The sequence below is a fragment of the Herpailurus yagouaroundi genome, unplaced genomic scaffold (assembly GCF_014898765.1).
Source record: "Herpailurus yagouaroundi ecotype Mexico unplaced genomic scaffold, PumYag 77, whole genome shotgun sequence".
Classification (NCBI taxonomy): domain Eukaryota; kingdom Metazoa; phylum Chordata; class Mammalia; order Carnivora; family Felidae; genus Herpailurus; species Herpailurus yagouaroundi.
In genome coordinates, this window is record NW_024412388.1 from 27,180,835 (window position 1) to 27,202,323 (window position 21,489).

Here is a 21,489-nt window from a genome sequence, read left to right on the forward strand (position 1 = left end):
ATATAAATTTATACATACATAAATTTATATATTTATATATATTTAGTATATATATTTATATATATATATTTATATATATATATATATTTTTTCTAGTGGGGAAGGAATGCTAGATTTACTTACATTAATTGAGTGCCTATGCCCTGGGTGATGTGTTTGATTGCTTATGTACATCACCCAGTTGCATCCTCATGACTTTTCCTGTCAGTTAGGTATTTTCACCCTCTAAAAATTAAGTTATGCCAAAGAGAAGGTAGTTAATTGATAATACCATACTGTGAACACTTCATTTTCTTTTGTTAATGACAGTGTAATTTTATGGAATAAGGGTAGACTTTGGAATTATATAGACACGGTCTTAATAGGAGTTGTAGTTTCATAGAGGATCCTTATGTTTGCACTTTTCTACCCTCTGTATCAAATAAAGTCAGGTTTTTGTGGGGGCGGGGGGCTTTCTTTTCTTTTGAATTGCCATCCCTAAGCAAAATCCTCTAATCTACTTTTCTGGATGCTGGTGTGGTGCAGTCCTCTGATCTCAGCTCGCCTCTCCTGGCCTGGAATCTCTGCCCTGCAAATGATCTGGGCTGAGGATGATTGGGATCTCATATTCTTGGCCTACCAGTCCTGCAGTAGGGCTTCTACCCTATGGGTGGCAGCTGGGTGGAGAAAGGGAGACTCCAGCCTGTCAGCTATACTCACCAGGAAATTAAACTTTTCAATATGGAGTTGGAGGGAATGAGAAATGATGGTGGCCAGCCCCCTGGTGAGATATGGTAACCCTTGTTTGGGAGCTGTAGAAATAGGATCCCATTCCTCCTGGCCACACCTACCCAGAGCAGAGCTTCTGTCAAGTTGAGCTGGCTGAGCTGGGGTATGGAGTAAGTAGTGGAGCACATGTCATAGATTCCCACTATTCTTACTGTATTTAGGTAGATTTTCTCAAATAAATGTCTATTTGCTGTATTCCCTTAGGACAATTTGTAAAGAATTTAAGTGGTTGGGTTTTTTGTTTTTTGTTTTTTGTTTTTTTAAATGTTTTTTGAGAGACAGAGCACAAGCAGGGGAGGGGCAGAGAGAGAGGGAGACACAGAATCTGAAGCAGGCTCCAGGCTCCACTCTGTCAGCACAGAGCCCACTGCAGGGCTCAAACTCAAGAACTGTGGGATCATGACCTGAGCTGAAGTCAAATGCTTAACTGATTGAGCCATCCAGGCGCCCCTGAGGTTTTGCATTTCTTAAAGCCCCCATGGACCACATTGAATAGTAATGTTACAGATGACTTCAGCCTATATTTGTATTGTAGTTAATAGTGACTTACTTAGTATTATGTAGCTTGGTTATCAGACATCTCTAATCCCGGTGATTTTATTTTTATTTTTATTTTTTGCGTATAGTTGAAACACACAGTTACATTAGTTTCTGGTGTGTACAGCTTAGAGATTTGGCAAGTTTATACATTATGCTGTGTTCGCTACAAGTATAGCTACCATCTGTCCCCATCATATCGCTATTACAGTATCATTGACTGTATTACTTATGCTCCGCTTTTTATTCCTGTGACTTACTCATTCCATAATTTGGAGACCTCTGTCTCCCTCTCCCCCTCACCCATTTTGCCCAGACTCCTATCGACAGGTAATTTAAGAAATTTTTTTTTTTTTAATTTACATCCGAATTAGTTAGCATATAGTGCAACAATGATTTGAGGAGTAGAGTCCTTAGTGCTCCTTACCCATTTAGCCTGTCCCCCCTCCCACACCCCCTCCAGTAACCTTCTGTTTGTTCTCCATACTTATGAGTCTCTTATGTTTTGTCCCCCTCCCTGTTTTCATACTATTTTTGTTTCCCTTCCCTTATGTTCATCTGTTTTTGTCTCTTAAAGTTCTCATATGAGTGAAGTCATATGATATTTGTCTTTCTCTGACTAATTCCACTTAGCATAATACCCTCCAGTTCCATGCATGTAGTTGCAAATGGCAAGAATTCGTTCTTTTTGATTGCCAAGTAATATTCCATTGTCTATATATACCACATCTTCTTTATACATTCATCCATCGATGGACATTTGGGCTCTTTCCATACTTTGGCTATTGTTGATAGCCAAAACAACATGCTGCTATAAACATGGGGGTGCATGTGCCCCTTCAAAACAGCACATCTGTATCCCTTGGATAAATACCTTAGTAGTGCAATTGCTGAGTCATAGGGTAGTTCTATTTTTAGTTTTTTGAGAAACCTCCATACTGTTTTCCAGAGTGGCTGCACCAGTTTGCATTCCCATTGACAGGTAATTTTTAATGTCCACTAGACCATGGTAAAATTGATCCGATATTATTTCCTACCTCTAACCCTACTCAACTTGTCAGCTTTTCACTTCTTCTCACTAGCATTACCTTTCTCTTACATTAATGGTTTTATAATCATCTAGGGTATTTTTCTGGTACATAGAAAGGACCCTGTAGGATACCTGTTAAACATTGGATAAATTCTCCATCCTTCTCACTTAGTTTCCCTATTCTCATTTAGGTTTCTAAGTTCTTTTTCATCTTTTTAATACCTTAGAATATGTGTATGTGGCTCACTTGCCTGGGTGGCTCAGTTAGTTAAGCATCCGACTTTGGCTCAGGTCATGATCTCACAGTTCAAGCCTCGCATCAGGCTCTCTGCTGATAGCTCAGAGCTTGGAGCCTGCTTCAGATTCTCTCTCCCTTCCTCTCTGCCCCTCCCCTGCTCGTGCTCTGTCTCTCTCTCTTTCTCTCAAAAATAAATAAACATTAAAAAAAAAAAGGTTTAAAAAAAAAAGAAAATCTGCTTGTATGTATCTATTCATTTTTGTAGGTATCATAACCACCCTAGTCCAGGTCCTCATCGTCTTCATTGTATGTACATACTTCAATTGCCTGCTCCTTTTACACTTCATATACTTTTTATTCCATACTAAGATGGCCTCCAAATTAATCTTTTTTAGTGACCTTTTCATCATATTACTCTGTGCTAACAGATCTGCAGTAACTCCACACTATCTACTAGAAATGATTTTAAAAGTTCATTATAGGGGTGCCGGGGTGACTCAGTCGGTTAAGCATCCGACTTTAGCTCAGGTCCTGGTCTTGCAGTTCATGAGTTTGAGCCTCACATCAAGCTCTCTGCTATCAGCGTGGAACCCACTTTAGATCCTCTGTCTGCCTCTCTCTCTGTCCCCTCCCCCCAGAATACATAAACATTTATTTTAAAGTTCATTATAGCTTCACAAAAATGGCCCTATTTAATCTCATCTTTAACATACCTTTCTTATTCATGTTAGCAGTTTTCTGTAACCCTCTTCTAAGATAATTGTTCCAGTTCTTTACATGCATTAATCCACATTATATCCTTCATTCATTGTATCCTCATATCATTGCTCATTGTTTTGTTGCCTGCTTTTTATCTTTGCAATACTCAAACCTTTCTTTGCTAGTTTAGTTATTTCTTCTTTTGACTGCCAGTGTCATAAATTACACTTTTGAACTATAGGTCTGTGTGCTTTAAAAAGTTTTTTTTTAATTATAATTCTTTGGAATTGTAAATCCCCATTGCTTTTTAAAAAATTTATATTAAGATGTTTCTAACCCTCTTTGTTTTGTTTTTTTTAATTTATTTATTTTTCATTAGAAGACACTCCAAGTCAGCCCCAGATCATTGTGGTGCCAGTTCCCGTACCAGTGTTTGTGCCCATACCTCTTCATCTTTATACTCAGTATACACCAGTCCCATTTGGAATTCCAGTTCCCGTGAGTAATCATGTAGAGATGAAGGATGATTGAGTGCACATTTTCCTCAATTAAAATGTTACAGCTCAATTTAAAAACTCTTCACTTTTTGGTAAAAAAGTGTTTGGCTCTTATCATATTACTGTATTATTTAATATGGAGTATATTAAGGGCTGCTTGTATTTATACCCTGCCTTCTCAGAGAATGCTATGATACAGCCTTTTTATAATGTTCCATACACAATAAGACCACTTAAATAGAAAAAGGTCAGACATGTGTATGTGTGTTAAAATTCTAGAGTCTGACAAGGGTGAAAAAATAAATACTGTGATTTATATTATTCTCACTATTTTAAAAAATGTGTTCATTTTGTATTGGAAATATATTTTTCCTTGGTGAATTCTTTTTAATGTTTATTTATTTTTGAGGCAGAGAAAGAGACAGAGCATGAACGGGGGAGGGTCAGAGAGAGAGGGAGACACAGAATCTGAAGCAGGCTCCAGGCTCTGAGCGGTCAGCACAGAGCCCGACGCGGGGCTCGAACTCACGGACCATGAGATCGTGACTTGAGCCGAAGTCGGACGCTTAACCGACTGAGTCACCCAGGCGCCCCTTTCCTTGGTGAATTCCTAAGGAAAATAGTTGTGTGAAACTGAAAATGTTAAGCAAGAAATATAATCAGAAACTAGTGTGTATTAGATAACTTATTTTAGATGAGTTAGAAACACATTTTGTTAACTATCCAGAAAAGCACTTAATTGAATTTTGATTTAAATGGTTGTTGTCTTATAAAAACAAACTAGCAAGACTATTTTAATCATTAGCAATAGAAATATCTGAATTTGTTCATTATTTTAGTGCTTAAATCATCTCACAAATAATAGTTTTGATGACAAACCTGTTCCCAAGAAACTGTCCTTGGTCTTTTAGATGCCTGTCCCTATGCTTATTCCATCCTCAATGGATAATGAAGATAAAGTCACTGAAAGTATTGAAGACATTAAGGAGAAGCTTCCTTCACATCCATTTGAAGCTGATCTCCTTGAGATGGCAGAAATGATTGCAGAAGATGAAGAGAAGGAGAAGACTCTATCCCAGGGAGGTTGGTATAATTGTAAAGTAAAGAAAGAAAACACACAAATTTTCAGGTAGCTCAAGTAATTTTAAGTATTAGGTAGTCAAGATATTTCTAAAAGCTTTATTTGTGTTTAAATACCGAATTTGTTAAACTTGTTGATACCTCTGAAACTTTTTTCCTTTTTATGAAACTACATATCTATAGTCAATACAGTTTTTAGTTCTTAATGATTCCAGAAAAATTGCCTGTAAATCCATTTTTATGATTATTTTCTGACTTCATTCCTGTATTCAAAGCCATGATCCCCATGTAAGAATTCTTAGTATATAATAATCAGCATGTTCATAGAAGGTAAATAGAATATTATGATGGAAAACCATTCAGCTCAAAATAACCTGTAGATAAATCCCCCTCTGTGGGGTGGAATAACAATAAGAACAGTAGTTATGTGCTTACATACCGTAGGCATGTCCTAAATGCACTGTGTGCATTGCCTCATTTAACCTTTACAACAGCCCTATGAGGAAGGTACTGTTTACTTTAGATTCCTCATTTGGAAAAATAGGATATCCTACTTGCCCTGGTTGTACAATCAGGAAGTGACGGAACTAGAGGTTGAATTCAGGTCTGTCTTCCTCCAAAGTTGATGATAGTAACCAATACTAGCAGGACATATCCAGAAAGGTTTCTGGCCTTAGCACTTTCTTGATTTTGGGATATAAGAAGACATAGAGAAAATTGTTTGGATAGTCAAAATATACAAAGGCCTTTTCCTGTATCACTGATGAGTCAAGAAATTATTTTTTCTTGACAATTTTTTTTCTTTTTTTATTGATGGTTTTTACAAAGCTAAGGTTTAGATTTTTGCATAATAAATGATGGGTGATTTTCTGAGCACTGTAACTTTTTTTTTTAACATTTATTTTTGAGAGAGAGAGAAAGAGAGGGAGAGAGAGAGAGAGAGAGACAGTGCACAAGTGGGGGAGGGGCAGAGAGACAAGACACAGAATCCGAAGCAGACTCCAGGCTCTGAGTGTCAGCACAGAGCCCAATATGGGGGCTTGAGCCCAAGAACTGTGAGATCATGACCTGAGCCAAAGTCCAATGCTTAGCCAGCTGAGCCACCCAGGCACCCCAAACACTGTAGCGCTTTTTTAAAAAAAGTACCCACATCTCTAGTGATGCCATTAAGTTTTAAAATCATAATATTGTCAGAGTTGCATAAAAAGGTTATTTGTTACTATTCTGTTTCTGGTCTCATTTTGGTCTCTAGTGTATAATCTCATAATTCTGACCCATTTATATGTAGATTTTAATGTCTTAGAATGTTGCCCCTTATGCTTGATCTTATAATTTCTGATATTTAGTTTGGAAGTTTAGCAATTCATGAAAATAAACCTCATTTTAAGTTGGCTTTCCACTCACATTAACAGTTTACATTTTGGGGTGCCTGGGTGGCTCAGTTGGTTGAGCATCCAACTTTGGCTCAGGTCATGATCTCACAATCATGAAGGAGATTCTGTGTCTCCCTCTCTCTGTGCCCCTCCACTGCTTGCTCTCTGTCTCTCTCAAAAATAATAAACATTAAAAAAAAAATAGTTAACATTTTTTAGGTGCTTCCTCTGAACAAATATTGTGACTTTCTCTTAACCTAAAAATTGAGTCAGACTGAAAAAACTTTTTAAAGCTAAGCCTTAAGACAGATAGTTGTAATCACTAGAGTGTAAGTAAAATCTAATGGTTTAGAAACATAAAGGAGGGAGAAATTTATTCCTACTGAAGAGAACTGGCTAATTTATGTTTGATTTCAGAGAAAAGAAGCTGTAGTCCTGGGTTTTAAAAAGCATTTTGTTTTGTTTTTTACTTTGAATCCTTAAGCTCTTTACTTTTATTTTTTAAAAGTAAACAAAAATTTAATGTTTATTTACATTTGAGAGAGAGAGAGGGGGAGAGAGAGAGAGCGCGTGTGCATGGGAGAATGGTAGTGGGAGAGGGAGACAGAGTCTGAAGCTGGCTCCAGACTGAGCTGACAGCACAGAGCCCAATGCAGGGCTCAAGCCCATGGGCCGCGAGACCATGACCTGAGCCAAAGTCAGATGCTTAATCTACTGAGCCACCTAGGCGCCCCTAAAACCTTAAGCATTTTAGTTTTAAAATAGTTAATTGATAGAACTGTGTTCGGTTTCATTCATATGCTGATTGTTCATGTAACTTGTATTTATATTCTAAGTCTAGTGACTTCTCAGTGTAGTGTTAAGATATGTTTTGGGAGGAAAAAGCAATTCAATGCATATTTGTCAGTTTGTAAATAAATTATGTATGTGTGTGTGTGTTTCGTGGTAAAAAATAAATTCAGAAAGCACAGGAGTGTATGGGGTGCCTGGGTGGCTCAGTTGGTTGAGCGATCGACTTCAGCTCAGGTCATGATCCCACGGTTTGTGAGTTTAACTGCGTTGGGCTCTGTGCTGATAGCTCAGAGCCTGGAGCCTGCTTCAGATTCAGTGTTTCCCTCGCTCTCTGCCCCTCCCCCACTCATGCTCTGTCTCTATCTCTGTCTCAGAAATAAATAAACATTAAAAAAAAAAAAAAAAGAAAGCACAGGACTGTAAATCTAAAATAAAGGTCCCTCTTGACATGACTTCTCTTGTACTGCTACCTTAGAAATATAAACACTGTTAGGGGTCATAATTTAATTGCATTTATCACTAATGCCTATTTTTATTAATGAATTATTCTTTCTGCATATGAAGTCTATTTTTATTTAAGTTTATTTATTTTCAGAGAGGGAGAGAATGAGTGGGGGAGGGGCAGAGAGAGAGGGGAACAGAGGATTCTAAGTAGGCTCTGTGAGCTCAATGTGGGGCTTGAACTCATGAACCATGAAGTCATGACCTGAGCCAAAGTTGGATGCTTAACCGACTGAGCCACGCAGGTGCCCTGCATATGAAGGCTATTTTTTTAGCATTCCCTAGTATGATTCATTTATATAATGTAGTCATTTCATTTGAGATGCAGTTTGCTTTGTGAATACATGTAAGTTCTTTAATTATGTGCTTTTTTTCCCTTAGGATCCCAAACTTCTGAACAGGAGCTCTTTTTAGATACCAAGATTTTTGAAAAAGGTTTGTAATTCTACATATATTTCAAATCTTAGAAATATTATTCTCAGTCATAGAAACCATAAAGTATTAGTATTCTTGGATTTAATATTTGTATTTTTAGCTATTCATAAGGGGCATCAGATATCTATGATTGTATGCTAATGTGTAATGAGAATAATAAAAGGTAACTCAGATACTGGTTTTAAGGATTAATTAAAATAATGCTTTAAAGTGTTTACCAAGAATATGAATGAAGCCAGTTTTGTGAGGCTGGTGAAGAAATTACTTCATCTTTTGAGTGTATCTACTTAAATCAGCAGGTGTATCTTGGTTTTGTTATTCAGGGGTTCAGGAGGGTTTCTGAGCATGTGTAGGGTCCATCTCATTTTGAGCATTTGTTTGTTTTCTGTATATTTCAGACCAAGGAAGTACATACAGTGGTGATCTTGAATCAGAGGCAGTATCTACGCCACATAGCTGGGAGGAAGAGTTGAATCATTATGCCTTAAAGTCAAATGCTGTGCAAGAGGCTGATTCAGAATTGAAGCAGTTCTCAAAAGGGGAAACTGAGCAGGATCTGGAAGCAGATTTTCCATCAGGTTTGTGCAACATAAAATACTCTTGGTTTTAGAAGATTGGTAGAACTCTGAATTGACATCATGAAGCAGTTATACTGTCTGATAACCTAAGGCACAAATGGTCTCTACCTTTGAAGGTTAAATAATAAAATGGTTAATTTTTTTTAACCTTTCACACCGTAATCTTGCAGGAGGTTTCCTTCATCATTAATGAAGTTTTTATTTAAATGCTATATCCACCTTTTTTGATCATAAAAAAATAATATAGTGATGATTACCTGATATTTTCTCCCCCAAAGTCTCTATATAAATCTGAGTTATTTATATCATAATATGCTTTCTGCTTATTATTAATAGAATCCTTTGACCCACTGAATAAAGGACAGGGAATCCAGGCGCGTTCCCGAACAAGACGACGGCACAGAGATGGCTTCCCTCAGCCCAGACGAAGAGTAAGCAGTAGCTTAATTTTTCTAGCATTTTCTTTGGTGTTTATTAATTCTTGCTGTTTACAAAGCTCTGTAACGGCCATCGTCCCAGTATTCGTATATTGTTTTACAGAACCTTGTATTTTTATGCCTTTATTTTGTTTCTTATAATCAAGAACGGTATCTTTTGGATATTTTAAAGGGATGTGTAAACCTCATGTTATGGTAGTAGAGGTACTGAGACAAGTCTCCCAGCACAGCACTGGGCAAATGCTTAGTATGTGGTTGTTATTATGTAGCTGCTCAGATGTTTCTTGTGAATGTCATGGTCTGTATCACCATTATACCTTTTCCAGCTGGTAGAAGGGTAACCAGGCAAGTTTATAGTTTCCTGGTGGATTGTTTGTTACTCTGTTTTGTTACTCACTTGTGTTACAGAAAGTCATTCAGTATTCAGTAGGGATTGATGAGCTCCTGAGCATATATTTTGAGTCATGGCCCATGCTTCAGCCATATAGACCCAAGAAAAGACAGCATTCCTGCCTCTCTAAATAGCATATGATACCACACCTGTGTATGTGCCACATAATCATGAAATTTTTATAGATTTATAAAACTTTATAAATGTATTTGTGTTAACACTTGATTAACTTAAATTAATAAATAATATTTGGCAGACTACTGCTGTTACAAAAAAAAAAACATTATCTTTTACTTTATATTTCTTCTACCAGGCTCTCTTTGTTTCTACAATTAGAGATATTTTTGTTCTGTTTTACTTTATTTTTTTTTAAATTTTTTTTTTAACATTTATTTTATTTATTTTTTTGGGACAGAGAGAGACAGAGCATGAACGGGGGAGGGGCAGAGAGAGAGGGAGACACAGAATCAGAAACAGGCTCCAGGCTCTGAGCCATCAGCCCAGAGCCCGACGCGGGGCTCGAACTCACGGACCGCGAGATCGTGACCTGGCTGAAGTCGGACGCTTAACCGACTGCGCCACCCAGGCGCCCCTGTTCTGTTTTACTTTAAAAAGATTTTTAAAATCCTCATTGTACACTTTTTTTAAAAAACCTCTAAATTTAGCCTTTTTTACATATAATAATGAAGTTTATTATTTTATTAAAAAAAAATTTTTTTTAACGTTTTTTATTTATTTTTGAGACAGGGAGAGACAGAGCATGAACAGAGAAGGGTCAGAGAGAGGGAGACACAGAATCCGAAACAGGCTCCAGGCTCTGAGCTGTCAGCAGAGCCTGTTGCTGGGCTCGAACTCACAAATCATGAGATCATGTCCTGAGCAGAAGTCAGATGATTAACCAATTGAGCCACCCACACACCCCTAAAAGTTCATAAATTTTAAGTGTAATATTTGAGGGGCTCTGTCAGATATATTAAGTATGTAACTACCACCACAACCATAACCCTTCCACTGTACTGAACGCTCCCTGGGACCTTTTGTAGTCTGTCCTTTCCAGTTCCACTGATCCACTTTGCAGATTGATGTAAAATGGTACCTCTTTGCTTTTTCTATAATTTCATATAAATGGAGTTTTGTGATTTGTCGTCTTCCCTGTCTGGCTTCTTTCACTTAGCATAATGGTTTTGAGATTCATCTGTGTTGTTCCATATATCAGTAAGGCCATTCATTCCTTTTTATTTCTGAGTAGCATTTCATCGAATGGACAAACCATAGTTTGTTTAACAGTTGATGGTAATTTGAGTTATTTCCAGTTTGGTGCTATTTCAGATATACTACTGTGAACATTTTAATAGAAATCTCTGTGTGAACATATACTTTCATTTGAGGAAAAATACCCAGGAGTGGGAATGCTGGGTCTTATTGTATGTGTATTTTTAACTTTGTAGGAAAGCTATCAAACTGTTTTCCAGGGTAGTAAATGTATTGATTTGAATTCTCACCAGCAGTGTATGAGTTCCAATATGCTCCATGACTTTGCTAATACTTGGTATTTTTAATTTTAACCATTCTAGTGAATGTGTAGTGGTATCTCACTGTGGCTTTAGTTTATACTTACCTAATGACTGATGATGTTGGATATCTTTCCATGTGTATATTTGTTATTCTTGTATTTTCTTTGGTATGGTGTCTATTCAAAACTTTTGTGCATTTTTTTTAAAAAACTACCTTATTATTTTTTTTTAAAGTATTTATTTTGAAAGAGAGAGAACGAGAGCCAGTGTATGTCAAGCAGGGGTAGGGGTGCAGAGAGAGAGGGAGAGACAATCCCAAGCAGGCTACTCACTGTCAGTGCAAAGCCCAATGCAGGGCTTGATCTCATGACCTGTGAGATCATAATCAAAATCAGGAGTCGGGATGCTCAACCAACTGAGCCACCCAGGTGCCCCTCTTGCACATTTCTTTTATTGGGTTGTTTGCCTTCTTACTGAGTTGTAAGTGTTCTTTATCATGGATGTAATTCTTTTCTCAAACTGACTTTTGCTTCTATGCTGTTTTTTCTTTATTTTCTTAATGGTAAAGAACAGAACTTTCTGAATTTGTGAAAGTCCGTTTTCATCAATTTTTAATTCTTTTATTATTCATGCTTTTTAGAATTCCATGTAAAAGTCTTTGCTTAACCTGTGGCAACTAAGATATTATCTTATGTTTTCTTCTGGTTTTATATTTTAGATTTTATGTGTCTCTGATTCATTTTAAGATGATTTTTATATATGAGTTCAGGCAAGTGTCAAGGTTATTTTTTGTATGTGGTGTCCCACTGTTTTAGTACCATCTGGGAAAAGGCTGTCCTTTCCCTTATTGAATTATACTTCTGTTAACATCAGCCACCTGTATATATGTCCGTCTGTTTCTGAAACTGTATTCTGCATTGATTTATGTGTCTATTTTTTTTTAAATTTTTTTTTTAACATTTATTAATTTTTGAGACAGAGAGAGACAGAGCATGAACGGGGGAGGGGCAGAGAGAGAGAGGGAGACACAGAATCGGAAGCAGGCTCCAGGCTCTGAGCCATCAGCCCAGAGCCTGACGCGGGGCTCGAACTCACGGACCGAGAGATCGTGACCTGGCTGAAGTCGGACGCTCAACCGACTGAGCCACCCAGGCGCCCCTATTTATGTGTCTATTTTAATACAGTACCAACTGTTTCGATTATTGTAGCTTTACAGTGAGTGTTGAAATCAGGAGTATAAGTCCTCCAACATTGTTGTTCATTTTCAAAATTGTCACTCGTATATCCATATAAATTTTAGAATAACTTGCCAATTTTTATAAAAAAGACTGCTGGAAATTTGGGGCTGTTCTGAATCCAAAGATCAATTTGCATAAAATTGCAATTTTGAGCTGTTCAATATATGAAGATTATGTTTTTCTCCTTTATTTAGATCATCTTTAATTTTTCTTAGCAATGTTTTATATATTTTATTGTTCAAGTCTCATACTTTTTATCTAATAAGTATTTAAAATTTATTTTGACCCTGTGTTAAGTATTATTTTTATTAAAAAATTTTCTAATGTTTATTTTTGAGAGAGAGAGAGCTTGCACATGAGCAGGGGAGGGGCAGAGACAGAGGGGTGAGAGGATCCGAAACGGGCTCTGTGCAGACAGCAGTGACCCCGATTCAGGGCTCATACTCATGAACTGTGAGATTATGACCTCAACCAAAGTTGGACACGTAACCAGCTAAGCCACCAGGTGCCCCAAGCAGTATTATTTTTAATTTCATTTTCTAATATTCCTCATTGTCATATAAAAATAGAGATTACTTTTTCTATATAGAGTTTATGTATTGTGATTTTGCTCAATCAAAATCTTTAGGTTTTTCTACGTGGACAATCATATTATTTGCGAATAAAAATTGTTTTACTCTTGGGGCGCCTGGGTGGCTCAGTTGGCTATGCATTCGACTTTGGCTCAGATAATGATCTAAATCATGAGTTCGAGTCCTGCATTGGCTCTATGGTGACAGCTCAGAGCCTGGAGCCAGCTTCAGATTCTGTGTCTCCCTCTCTCTCTGCCCATCCCCACTCATGCACTATCTCTCTCTCAAAAATGAATAAATGTTTAAAAAAAACAAACAAGATTGTTTTACTTTTTCCTTTCTAGTCTTAATGCCTCTATTATTTTATTTATTTATTTTTTAATTTAATTTAATTAATTTATTTATTTTTGGATATATTGCACTAGCTAGGCTCTTTTAGTACAATGTTGAATATTAGTGGTGAAAGCAGGTCTTTATGTCTATTCTTAATCTTAGGACAAGTGTTCAATCTTGCAGTGTTGTTTTTTAAAGATTTTATTTTTAAGTAATCTCTATACTGAACATGAGGCTCGAACTCATGATCCCAAGATCGAGAGTGACACACTCTACCAAATGAGCCAGCCAGGTGCCCCTCAGTCTTACAGTATTAAGTATGATATTACTTGTGGGTTTCTCCTAGTTGTCCTCTGTCAGGTCCAGGAAGTTCTCTTCTGTTTTTAATTTGCTGAGAATTTTTATCATGATTGTGTTGTTGAATTTTGTCAGGTGGTTCTCTTGTATTTATTGCAATGATCATCTGGTTTTTCTTTTTGAGTCTATTAAAATGATGACATACAGGGGCACCTGGGTGGCTCTGTGTGTTAAGCATCTGACTCTTGATTTCGGCTCATGTCATGATCTCAGTTTGTGAGTTTGAGTTGTAAGTTCAAGCCCCATGCTGAGCTCCACACTGACAGTGGAGAACCTGCTTGGGATTCTCTCTCGTGCTTCCTCTGCCCCTCCCCTTGCTTGTGCATGTGTTCTCTCTCAAAATAAACTTAAGAAAAAATTTAAAAATGATGATATATATTAATTTTTTGAATGATAAGCTAAGTTTGCATTTGCGGGATGTACCTTACTTTCTTCTGACATATTTATTCATATATATATATTTTTTTTTAATTTAATTTTTTTTAATCTACATCCAAATTAGTTAGCATATAGTACAACAGTGATTTCAGGAGTAGATTCCTTAGTGCCCCTTACCCATTTAGCCCATCCCCTTTCCCACAACCCCTCGAGTAACCCTCAGTTTGTTCTCCATATTTATGAGTCTCTTGTTTTGTCTGCCTCCCTGTTTTTATATTATTTTTGTTTCCCTTCCCTTATGTTCATCTGTTTTGTCTCTTAAAGTCCTCATATGAGTGAAGTCATATGATTTTTGTCTTTCTCTAATTTCACTTAGCATAATACCCTTCAGTTCCATGCATGCAGTTGCAAATGGCAAGATTTCATTCTTTTTGATTGCCAAGTAATACTCCATTGTATATATATACACCACGTCTTCTTTATCCATTCATCCATTGATGGACATTTGGGCTCTTTCTATACTTTGGCTATTGTTGATAGTGCTGCTATAAACATGGGGATGCATGTGCCCCTTCAAAACAGCACACCTGTATCCCTTGGATAAATACCTAATAGTGTAATTCCTGGGTTGTAAGGTAGTTCTATTTTTAGTTTTTTGAGGAACCTCCATACTGTTTTACAGAGTGGCTGCACCAGCTTGCATTCCCACCGACCATGCAAAAGAGATCCTCTTTCTCAGCATCCTCGCCAACATCTGTTGTTGCCTGAGTTGTTAATGTTAGCCATTTTGACAGGTGTAAGGTGGTATCTCATTGTGGTTTGATTTGTATTTCCCTGATAATGTGTGTGCCCTTTTATTATTTCTTTTATTTTTCTTACTTTGGGTTTTAATGTGGTCTACTTTTTCTAGTTTCTTTTTTTTTTTTTTTAATGTTTATTTATTTTTGAGACAGAGACAGAGCATGAGAGACAGAACATGAATGGGGGAGGGTCAGAGAGAGAGGGAGACACAGAATGTGAAACAGGCTCCAGGCTCTGAGCAGTCAGCACAGAGCCCGACGCGGGGCTCGAACTCACGGACCGTGAGATCATGACCTGGCTGAAGTCGGACGCTTAACCGACTGAGCCACCCAGGCGCCCCAACTTTTTCTAGTTTCTTAAGATAAAGCTTAGATTATTGATTTTAGACTTATTTTTCATAGACACATTTTAATACTATAAATGTCATTGTAAGCTTTAGCACTGTGGGAAAAAAATGCTTGGTTTTTGTTTTCACTGACATTCAAAATATTTTCTAATTGAATTTGTGGTTTCTTCTTTGACCATGAGTATTTATAAATGTGTTGGTTAATTTCCAATTTTTGAGGATTTTCTTAATATTGTTCCACTACAGGTATCTAGTTTAACTTGATTATAGTTAGAGAATTTATGGAGGCTTGTTTTTTATCCCAGAATATGATCTACTCTTGTTTTTCATGAAATAGACCTGAATGGTAAAAATGGTTGTTCATACCTCACTGGGTGGGTCCAGTATCTGGAATATAGTGAGTATTTAAGTGTTAGTAATCATTACAGTTCTGCATTTAACTCTCTTTTTTTCTTTTCCCATATGGATTGGATTAATCTCTAAAGCTTCTTTCTAGCTTTAAGAATTCTGAATCTTTAGGATCTAATAAAAATTGCATATTCTGTAAATTTTTCCCTTCTCTCTTTGAGAGCTTGTTTCTTAAAGATTCAAAACTAAATTTTGTATTTTATAAATTTTTGGAATTCTTACAGGGACGGAAGAAGTCTATAGTGGCTGTGGAGCCCAGAAGTCTTATTCAAGGAGCCTTTCAGGGGTGCTCAGTGTCTGGGATGACACTGAAATACATGTACGGGGTAAATGCCTGGAAGAACTGGGTTCAGTGGAAAAATGCCAAGGAAGATCAGGGGGATCTGAAATGTGGCGGTAAATACACAGCATGAATTTGTATCTTAAGGTGGTTGGGAGGATAGAGTGCAAGTCATTAATCTACACAAAAGGGATACATACTAGGTCAAAAATCCCATAAAACTTTGGTTTTGGCCTGCCTTAAAATTTTTCCCATTTTTATTTAACTTCTTATTTCTTTTTTCTCCTTGTCAGGTGTTGAACATGCTGCATCTAGCCCATGTTCTGACCCTTTAGGAAGTGCTCAAGACCATGTACTCTCTCAAGAATCCTCAGAGCCAGGCTGTAGAGGTAAAAATCATTTCTCTGCTTGTAATCTGAATTTTCTGAATCACTTTTAATATTATTGTCAATTTTAAATTTGTAAATGGAATGTTTAATATTTCAAGTCTTATGGTAAAAGAGAGAAATTAATATCCTACTCTCAGTTATAAAGAGCACAAGCTCTATAAAGGTAAGGTTGTACAGGCATGATTTCGTTATGCAAATATGAGGAATTTTGTTCCTTTTTCCAACACTATGAGGGTGGCTCAAATCTGCCTTGAGCCCTGTATCTGTAACCTAACCCACATGGAACTTCTGTTGTTGGTGTTGGTGTTAAGAAAAGTACCTGGAAAAGCCTTGCCTCTTCTGTAGAAATTTTTCCTAATAACAAGCTCTGTGAGACTGGGTGCTGGGAAATTTGGAACCCAATAAACACTTCACATAGAACAACAGTGTATAATTTTAGAGCCCACATTAACTCCCCCATTGCCCCTGCCTTGGTTTTGAAATTCCTATTCTAAACTTTTGTTTTCATTTTATATTTTCCTTTTTTATTATCTTTGTTGTATGTAATATACTTACTATAATCTTTGTGGAATGAGATAGGGCAGGAATGGATGAGTATGTCCTTGTCACTAGATTTTTTTTGCCTCTTTCCAACTATACCTTCTGTCTAACAACTTAGTAGTTGCATGCACTCTTGGCTTCACCTCAGTGTATCCTGCTGGCTTTTAGTTAGTGGCTGCTGTGGTCTATGACTCATTCAGTTCCTACAGATCAAGTGTAATCTCTACAGAGTTATATAAATATACTCCTCTTATGGAGGTTTATTGGTCCCTTTACCAACCACTTTGAGCCACAGCACTCTTTGTTTTAAAAAAGAAAGAAGGATAATGAGAATGAAGAGGTAATACTATGTTAGACTACCAGCCCTAAATGCAATAGCCACAGGGGATGCCTACTCATTTTTGCTACTCGTTCATCAAAAAAATACTTACTGAATTTATGTGCTAGGTGGTTAGCAGACATAGTGGTTAGGTGCTTTGGTGAAAAGGTCAAACATGGTCCTTGCCCTCTGAGCCACCACTTTTACCTTTTGCAAAATCATTTCAGGGGAACTCAAGTGTATCTTTGGAAACATGCAGTCTTGTCTCAATATAGATGAGCAGTGACTAGGAAGAGTGTTTCAATTCTAATCTGAATTGCAGTAGGATCTCTACTGAAGTAGTATCTCTACAAATCAAATTGGGTAACTCTCCCAAAATTAATTCAGTTCTTAGTTGATTTCAAAGCCTTAATATGCTATGTGAAGTTTACCATGATCTGCTCCCATCTGCCTTTCTTGATTTTCTCCGGTATATCTAAATCCCCTGAACCTTTTCATTTTTTGTGTATTCCAGCATTTCTAAGGACATGACATTTTTATATGTTATTTAAGTGTTCTATATGCACATAAATCTGAGTTAGAGAAAGTTAAACAGCATTTTAATGCAGATATTTCCAGAACTTTTCATAAGCCTTTTATATACCATTGTGAATTCTTTAGAGGCAAATATAATATGCTGCTGTTTTCCAAATTTATCAGATCTTAGAAACCCGGGTTTGTCCAGCTCTCATATTGCTAGTATTTTATGGAATATGCTTTGGGGAAATTTTTTACATCCTCAGATTGGAATTCTTTATTCACCTGTTTAATTCTTTTTCACCTTTCAAGGTCTGGCATTCGTATCACATCCTGCAGAATCTCACCTGACCCTTCCCTGTTGGATGTTCCTTATTTGCTTTCCTAGAATCCTTCTTAAATAAAACCTCTGTCATAGCACCTGGTACTACATTGTTTTCATTTCTTTAATTGAAAAAGCCCTGAGAGCTGGATTTGTCTGTAATCCATGTATTCACCAGTGTTCACTGCAATGCCTGGGGGCACATTAGTGGTCATTGTTTTTTAGTGAATAAAGTTGTGTTACTGTGTTTCTTATAAGTTAATATTTCAGATGTTTTCTACCTTTCCATAGTCCGTTCTATCAAGCTGAAGGAAGATATCCTGTCCTGCACTTTTGCTGAGTTGAGTTTGGGTTTATGCCAGTTTATCCAAGAGGTGCGGAGACCAAATGGTGAAAAATATGATCCAGACAGTATCTTATACTTGTGCCTTGGAATTCAGCAGGTATCAAATTCAGTAATTGTTCTAAAATGTATTGCATTTTTAATAATTCTCATAGAACTTACGATTCAAACTGAAAAACTATAGTGTGTATTGGTTGTTTGGTGTTACTTTTATATTCTGTTCTAATGAACCACTGACCCTGATTTAAAAGTCTTGATCATATAGTCTTTTGTAAGCCAAATTGAGACTCTTTGTAGAATAACAGAAAATGAGGATGGTGCATTTAATTATTAAATGGACAAAAAAGGCAAGAATAGCCAATTCACAAAAAAGTAATATAGGTGAATATGTATATATATATATATGTATGTACTTTAAATGCATATTAAAATAACAGGTTACCATTTTTTGTCTATCACATTAGCAAGAATAAAATAATTATAACACTTATTGTTGATAGGACTTCTGTGAGGAGGGGATTTGCCTTCATAGCTGGTGATAATTAGTATACACTTGAACATATGTTTCAGGAATATTTTTGAATGTTCATACTTTTTTTTTTTTTAATTTTTTTAACGTTTATTCATTTTTGAGAGAGAGAGAGAGAGAGAATGTGAGCAAGGGAAGGGCAGAGAGAGAAAGAGACTGTGAAGCAGGCTCCAGGCTCCGAGCTGTCAGCACAGAGCCCGATGCAGGGCTCGAACCCACGAACTGCGAGATCATGACCTGAGCCAAAGTAGGACGCTCAACCAACTGAGCCATCCAGCACACCAAATGTTCATACTCTTTCACCAAGTAATTCCCTTTTTGGGAGTCTGTCAAAGCTAGATATTAGTGTTATGTTTATATCAAAGGTAGATAGACTGTTATGTTTAAGTAAATTATAGTATATTTATAAAGTATATTACATAACCAATAAAAATTGTTTACAAAGTAACTTCTAGTAACATAAAAATATTAATATTAAAGGACTAAATGAACAAAATGAGAGTACTAATACATGTTAACACAGTGATTTAAAACCCAATCATATAAATACATAGTAAAATGAAATGCACCAAAAAAATGTTGACAGCAGTTATCGTGGTTATCGTCTTAGGGTGGTAGTGCCTTGGGTATTGTTGACTTTTCTCTGTTTGCCAAATTTTCTTCCAGTTGTATGATGGGGGAGGTGGGTTCTTTTATTTAGGCATTTATTAAAGTTTATTTCTTAATTATACAAGTAGTTTGTGCTCACTGTAATTATTAAAACAGTGAGGCATTTAAGGAAAATTTTATCTACTTCCATTCCCAGTCTCTGAGGTAACCAGTATTGTAACATCTGTCATTCATGTACCTTCTTTTGTGCTATACATTTATGCATTTATTCTTATGCATTATGCATTTATACATTTATTCTTGTTTTGCTTACTGTTTAGCAAAATAGAGCTCATACCATACACATTTTTTTCAGCTTTTTTTTAAAAATTTAAATGTTTATTATTTTGAGAGAGAGTATGCACACAAGCAGGGAGGGGCAGAGAGAGAGAGAGACAGAGAGAGACAGAGAGAGAGAATCCCAAGCAGGCTCTGCTCTGTCAGTGTAGAGCCTGATGGAGGTTTCAATCTCATGAACCATGAGATCATGACGTGAGCTGAAATCAAGAGTCCAACGCTTAATCTCCTGAATCACCCAGGCACCCCTGCAGCTTATTTTTCCCAATCTGTTTGTCACTCCAACTGAATATAAATGAAGTTTCTTCCTTTATACAGAAAGCTGCATAATACTGCAGAGTATGAATATACCAGTTATTCACCATTTTTTCTTTTGTACATTCAGGTTATTCCCTTCTTTTTTTTTTTTAATTAATTTTTTTTTTAAATTTACATTCAAGTTAGTTATATAGTGCAAAAGTGATTTCAGGAGTAGATTCCTTAATGCCCCTTACCCATTTAGCCATTTAGCGCATCCGCCCTCCCACAACCCCTCCAGTAACCCTCTGTTCTCCACATTTGAGTCTCTTATGTTTTGTCCCCTTCCCTGTTTTTATTTTATTTTTGATTCCCTTCCCTTATGTTCATCTGTTTTGTATCTTTAAAGTCCTCATATGAGTGAAGTCATGATTGTTGTCTTTCTCTAATTTCGCTTAGCATAATACCCTCTGGTTCCATCCACGTAGTTGCAAATGGCAAGAATTCATTCTTTTTGATTGCCGTTTAATACTTCATGTGTGTGTTTGTGTGTGTGTATATGTATATGTATATACATATACATGTATATACATGTATATGTACATACATGTATGTGTATATGTATGTATGTATATACGTGTGTGTGTGTGTGTGTGTGTGTGTGTGTGTGTGTGTGTGTATACATCTCACATCTTCTTTATCCATTCGTTATCCATGATGGACATTTGGGCTCCTTTTTGGCTGTTGATAGTGCTGCTATAAACATTGGGGTGCATATGTCCCTTTGAAATAGCACACCTGTATCCCTTGGATAAATACCTAGTAGTGCAATTGCTGGGTCATAGGGTATATTTTTAATTTTTTGAGGAATCTCCATACTGTTTTCCATTTAACCAACTGAGCCACTCAGGCACCCACCATACTGTTTTCCAGAGTGGCGGCACCAGCTTGCATTCCCACCAGCAGTACAAAAGAGATCCTCTCTCTCCACATCCTTGCCAACATCTGTTGTTACCTGAGTTGTTAATGTTAGCCATTCTGACAGGTGTGAGGTGGTATCTCATTGTGGTTTTGATTTGTATTTATTTCCCTGATGTTGAGTGATGTTGAGCGTTTTTTCATGTGTCGGTTGGCCATCTGGATGTCTTCTTTGGAGAAGTGTCTATTCACGTCTTTTGCCCATCTGTTCACTGGATTATTTGTTTTTTGGATGTTGAGTTTGACAAGTTCTTTATAGATTTTGGATACTAACCCTTTATCTCATATGTGATTTGCAAATATCTTCTCCCATTCTATCGGTTGCCTTTTAGTTTTGCTGATTGTTGCCTTTACTGTGCAGAAGCTTTTTATTTTGATGAGGTAGGTCCCAATAATTCAATTTTGCTTTTGTTTCCCTTGCCTCTGGAGACATGTTGAGTAAGAAGTTGCTGCAGCCAAGGTCAAAGAGGTTTTTGCCTGTTTTCTCCTTGAGGATTTTGATGGCTTCCTGTCTTACATTTAGGTCTTTCCTCCATTTTGAGTTTATTTTTGTGTATGGTGTAAGAAAGTGGTCCAGGTTCATTTTTCTGCATGTCGCTGTCCAGTTTTCCCAGCCCCGCTTGCTGAAGAGACTGTCTTTATTCCATTGGCTCTTCTTTCCTGCTTTGTCAAAGATTAGTTGGCCATACGTTTGTGAGTCCATTTCTGTTCTGTTCCATTGATCTGAGTGTGTTTTTGTGCCAGTACCATACTGTCTTGATGATTACAGCTTTGTAGTACAGCTTGAA

At 36.8% G+C, this 21,489-nt stretch overlaps 1 protein-coding gene across 7 annotated transcripts in view; it reads left to right on the forward strand.

The window, feature by feature from the left end:
- ZMYM4 (zinc finger MYM-type containing 4) overlaps nucleotides 1-21,489 on the forward strand; it is a 146,901-nt gene that overhangs the window by 110,471 nt on the left and 14,941 nt on the right. For all 7 annotated transcript variants that reach the window (XM_040468859.1, XM_040468850.1, XM_040468856.1 and 4 more), the window contains 8 exons: nucleotides 3,652-3,770; nucleotides 4,681-4,852; nucleotides 7,897-7,950; nucleotides 8,349-8,528; nucleotides 8,865-8,959; nucleotides 15,528-15,699; nucleotides 15,877-15,972; nucleotides 17,961-18,112. In XM_040468859.1, the coding sequence (XP_040324793.1) occupies nucleotides 3,652-3,770; nucleotides 4,681-4,852; nucleotides 7,897-7,950; nucleotides 8,349-8,528; nucleotides 8,865-8,959; nucleotides 15,528-15,699; nucleotides 15,877-15,972; nucleotides 17,961-18,112 (1,040 nt within the window). The remainder of the gene's footprint in view (nucleotides 1-3,651; nucleotides 3,771-4,680; nucleotides 4,853-7,896; nucleotides 7,951-8,348; nucleotides 8,529-8,864; nucleotides 8,960-15,527; nucleotides 15,700-15,876; nucleotides 15,973-17,960; nucleotides 18,113-21,489) is intronic.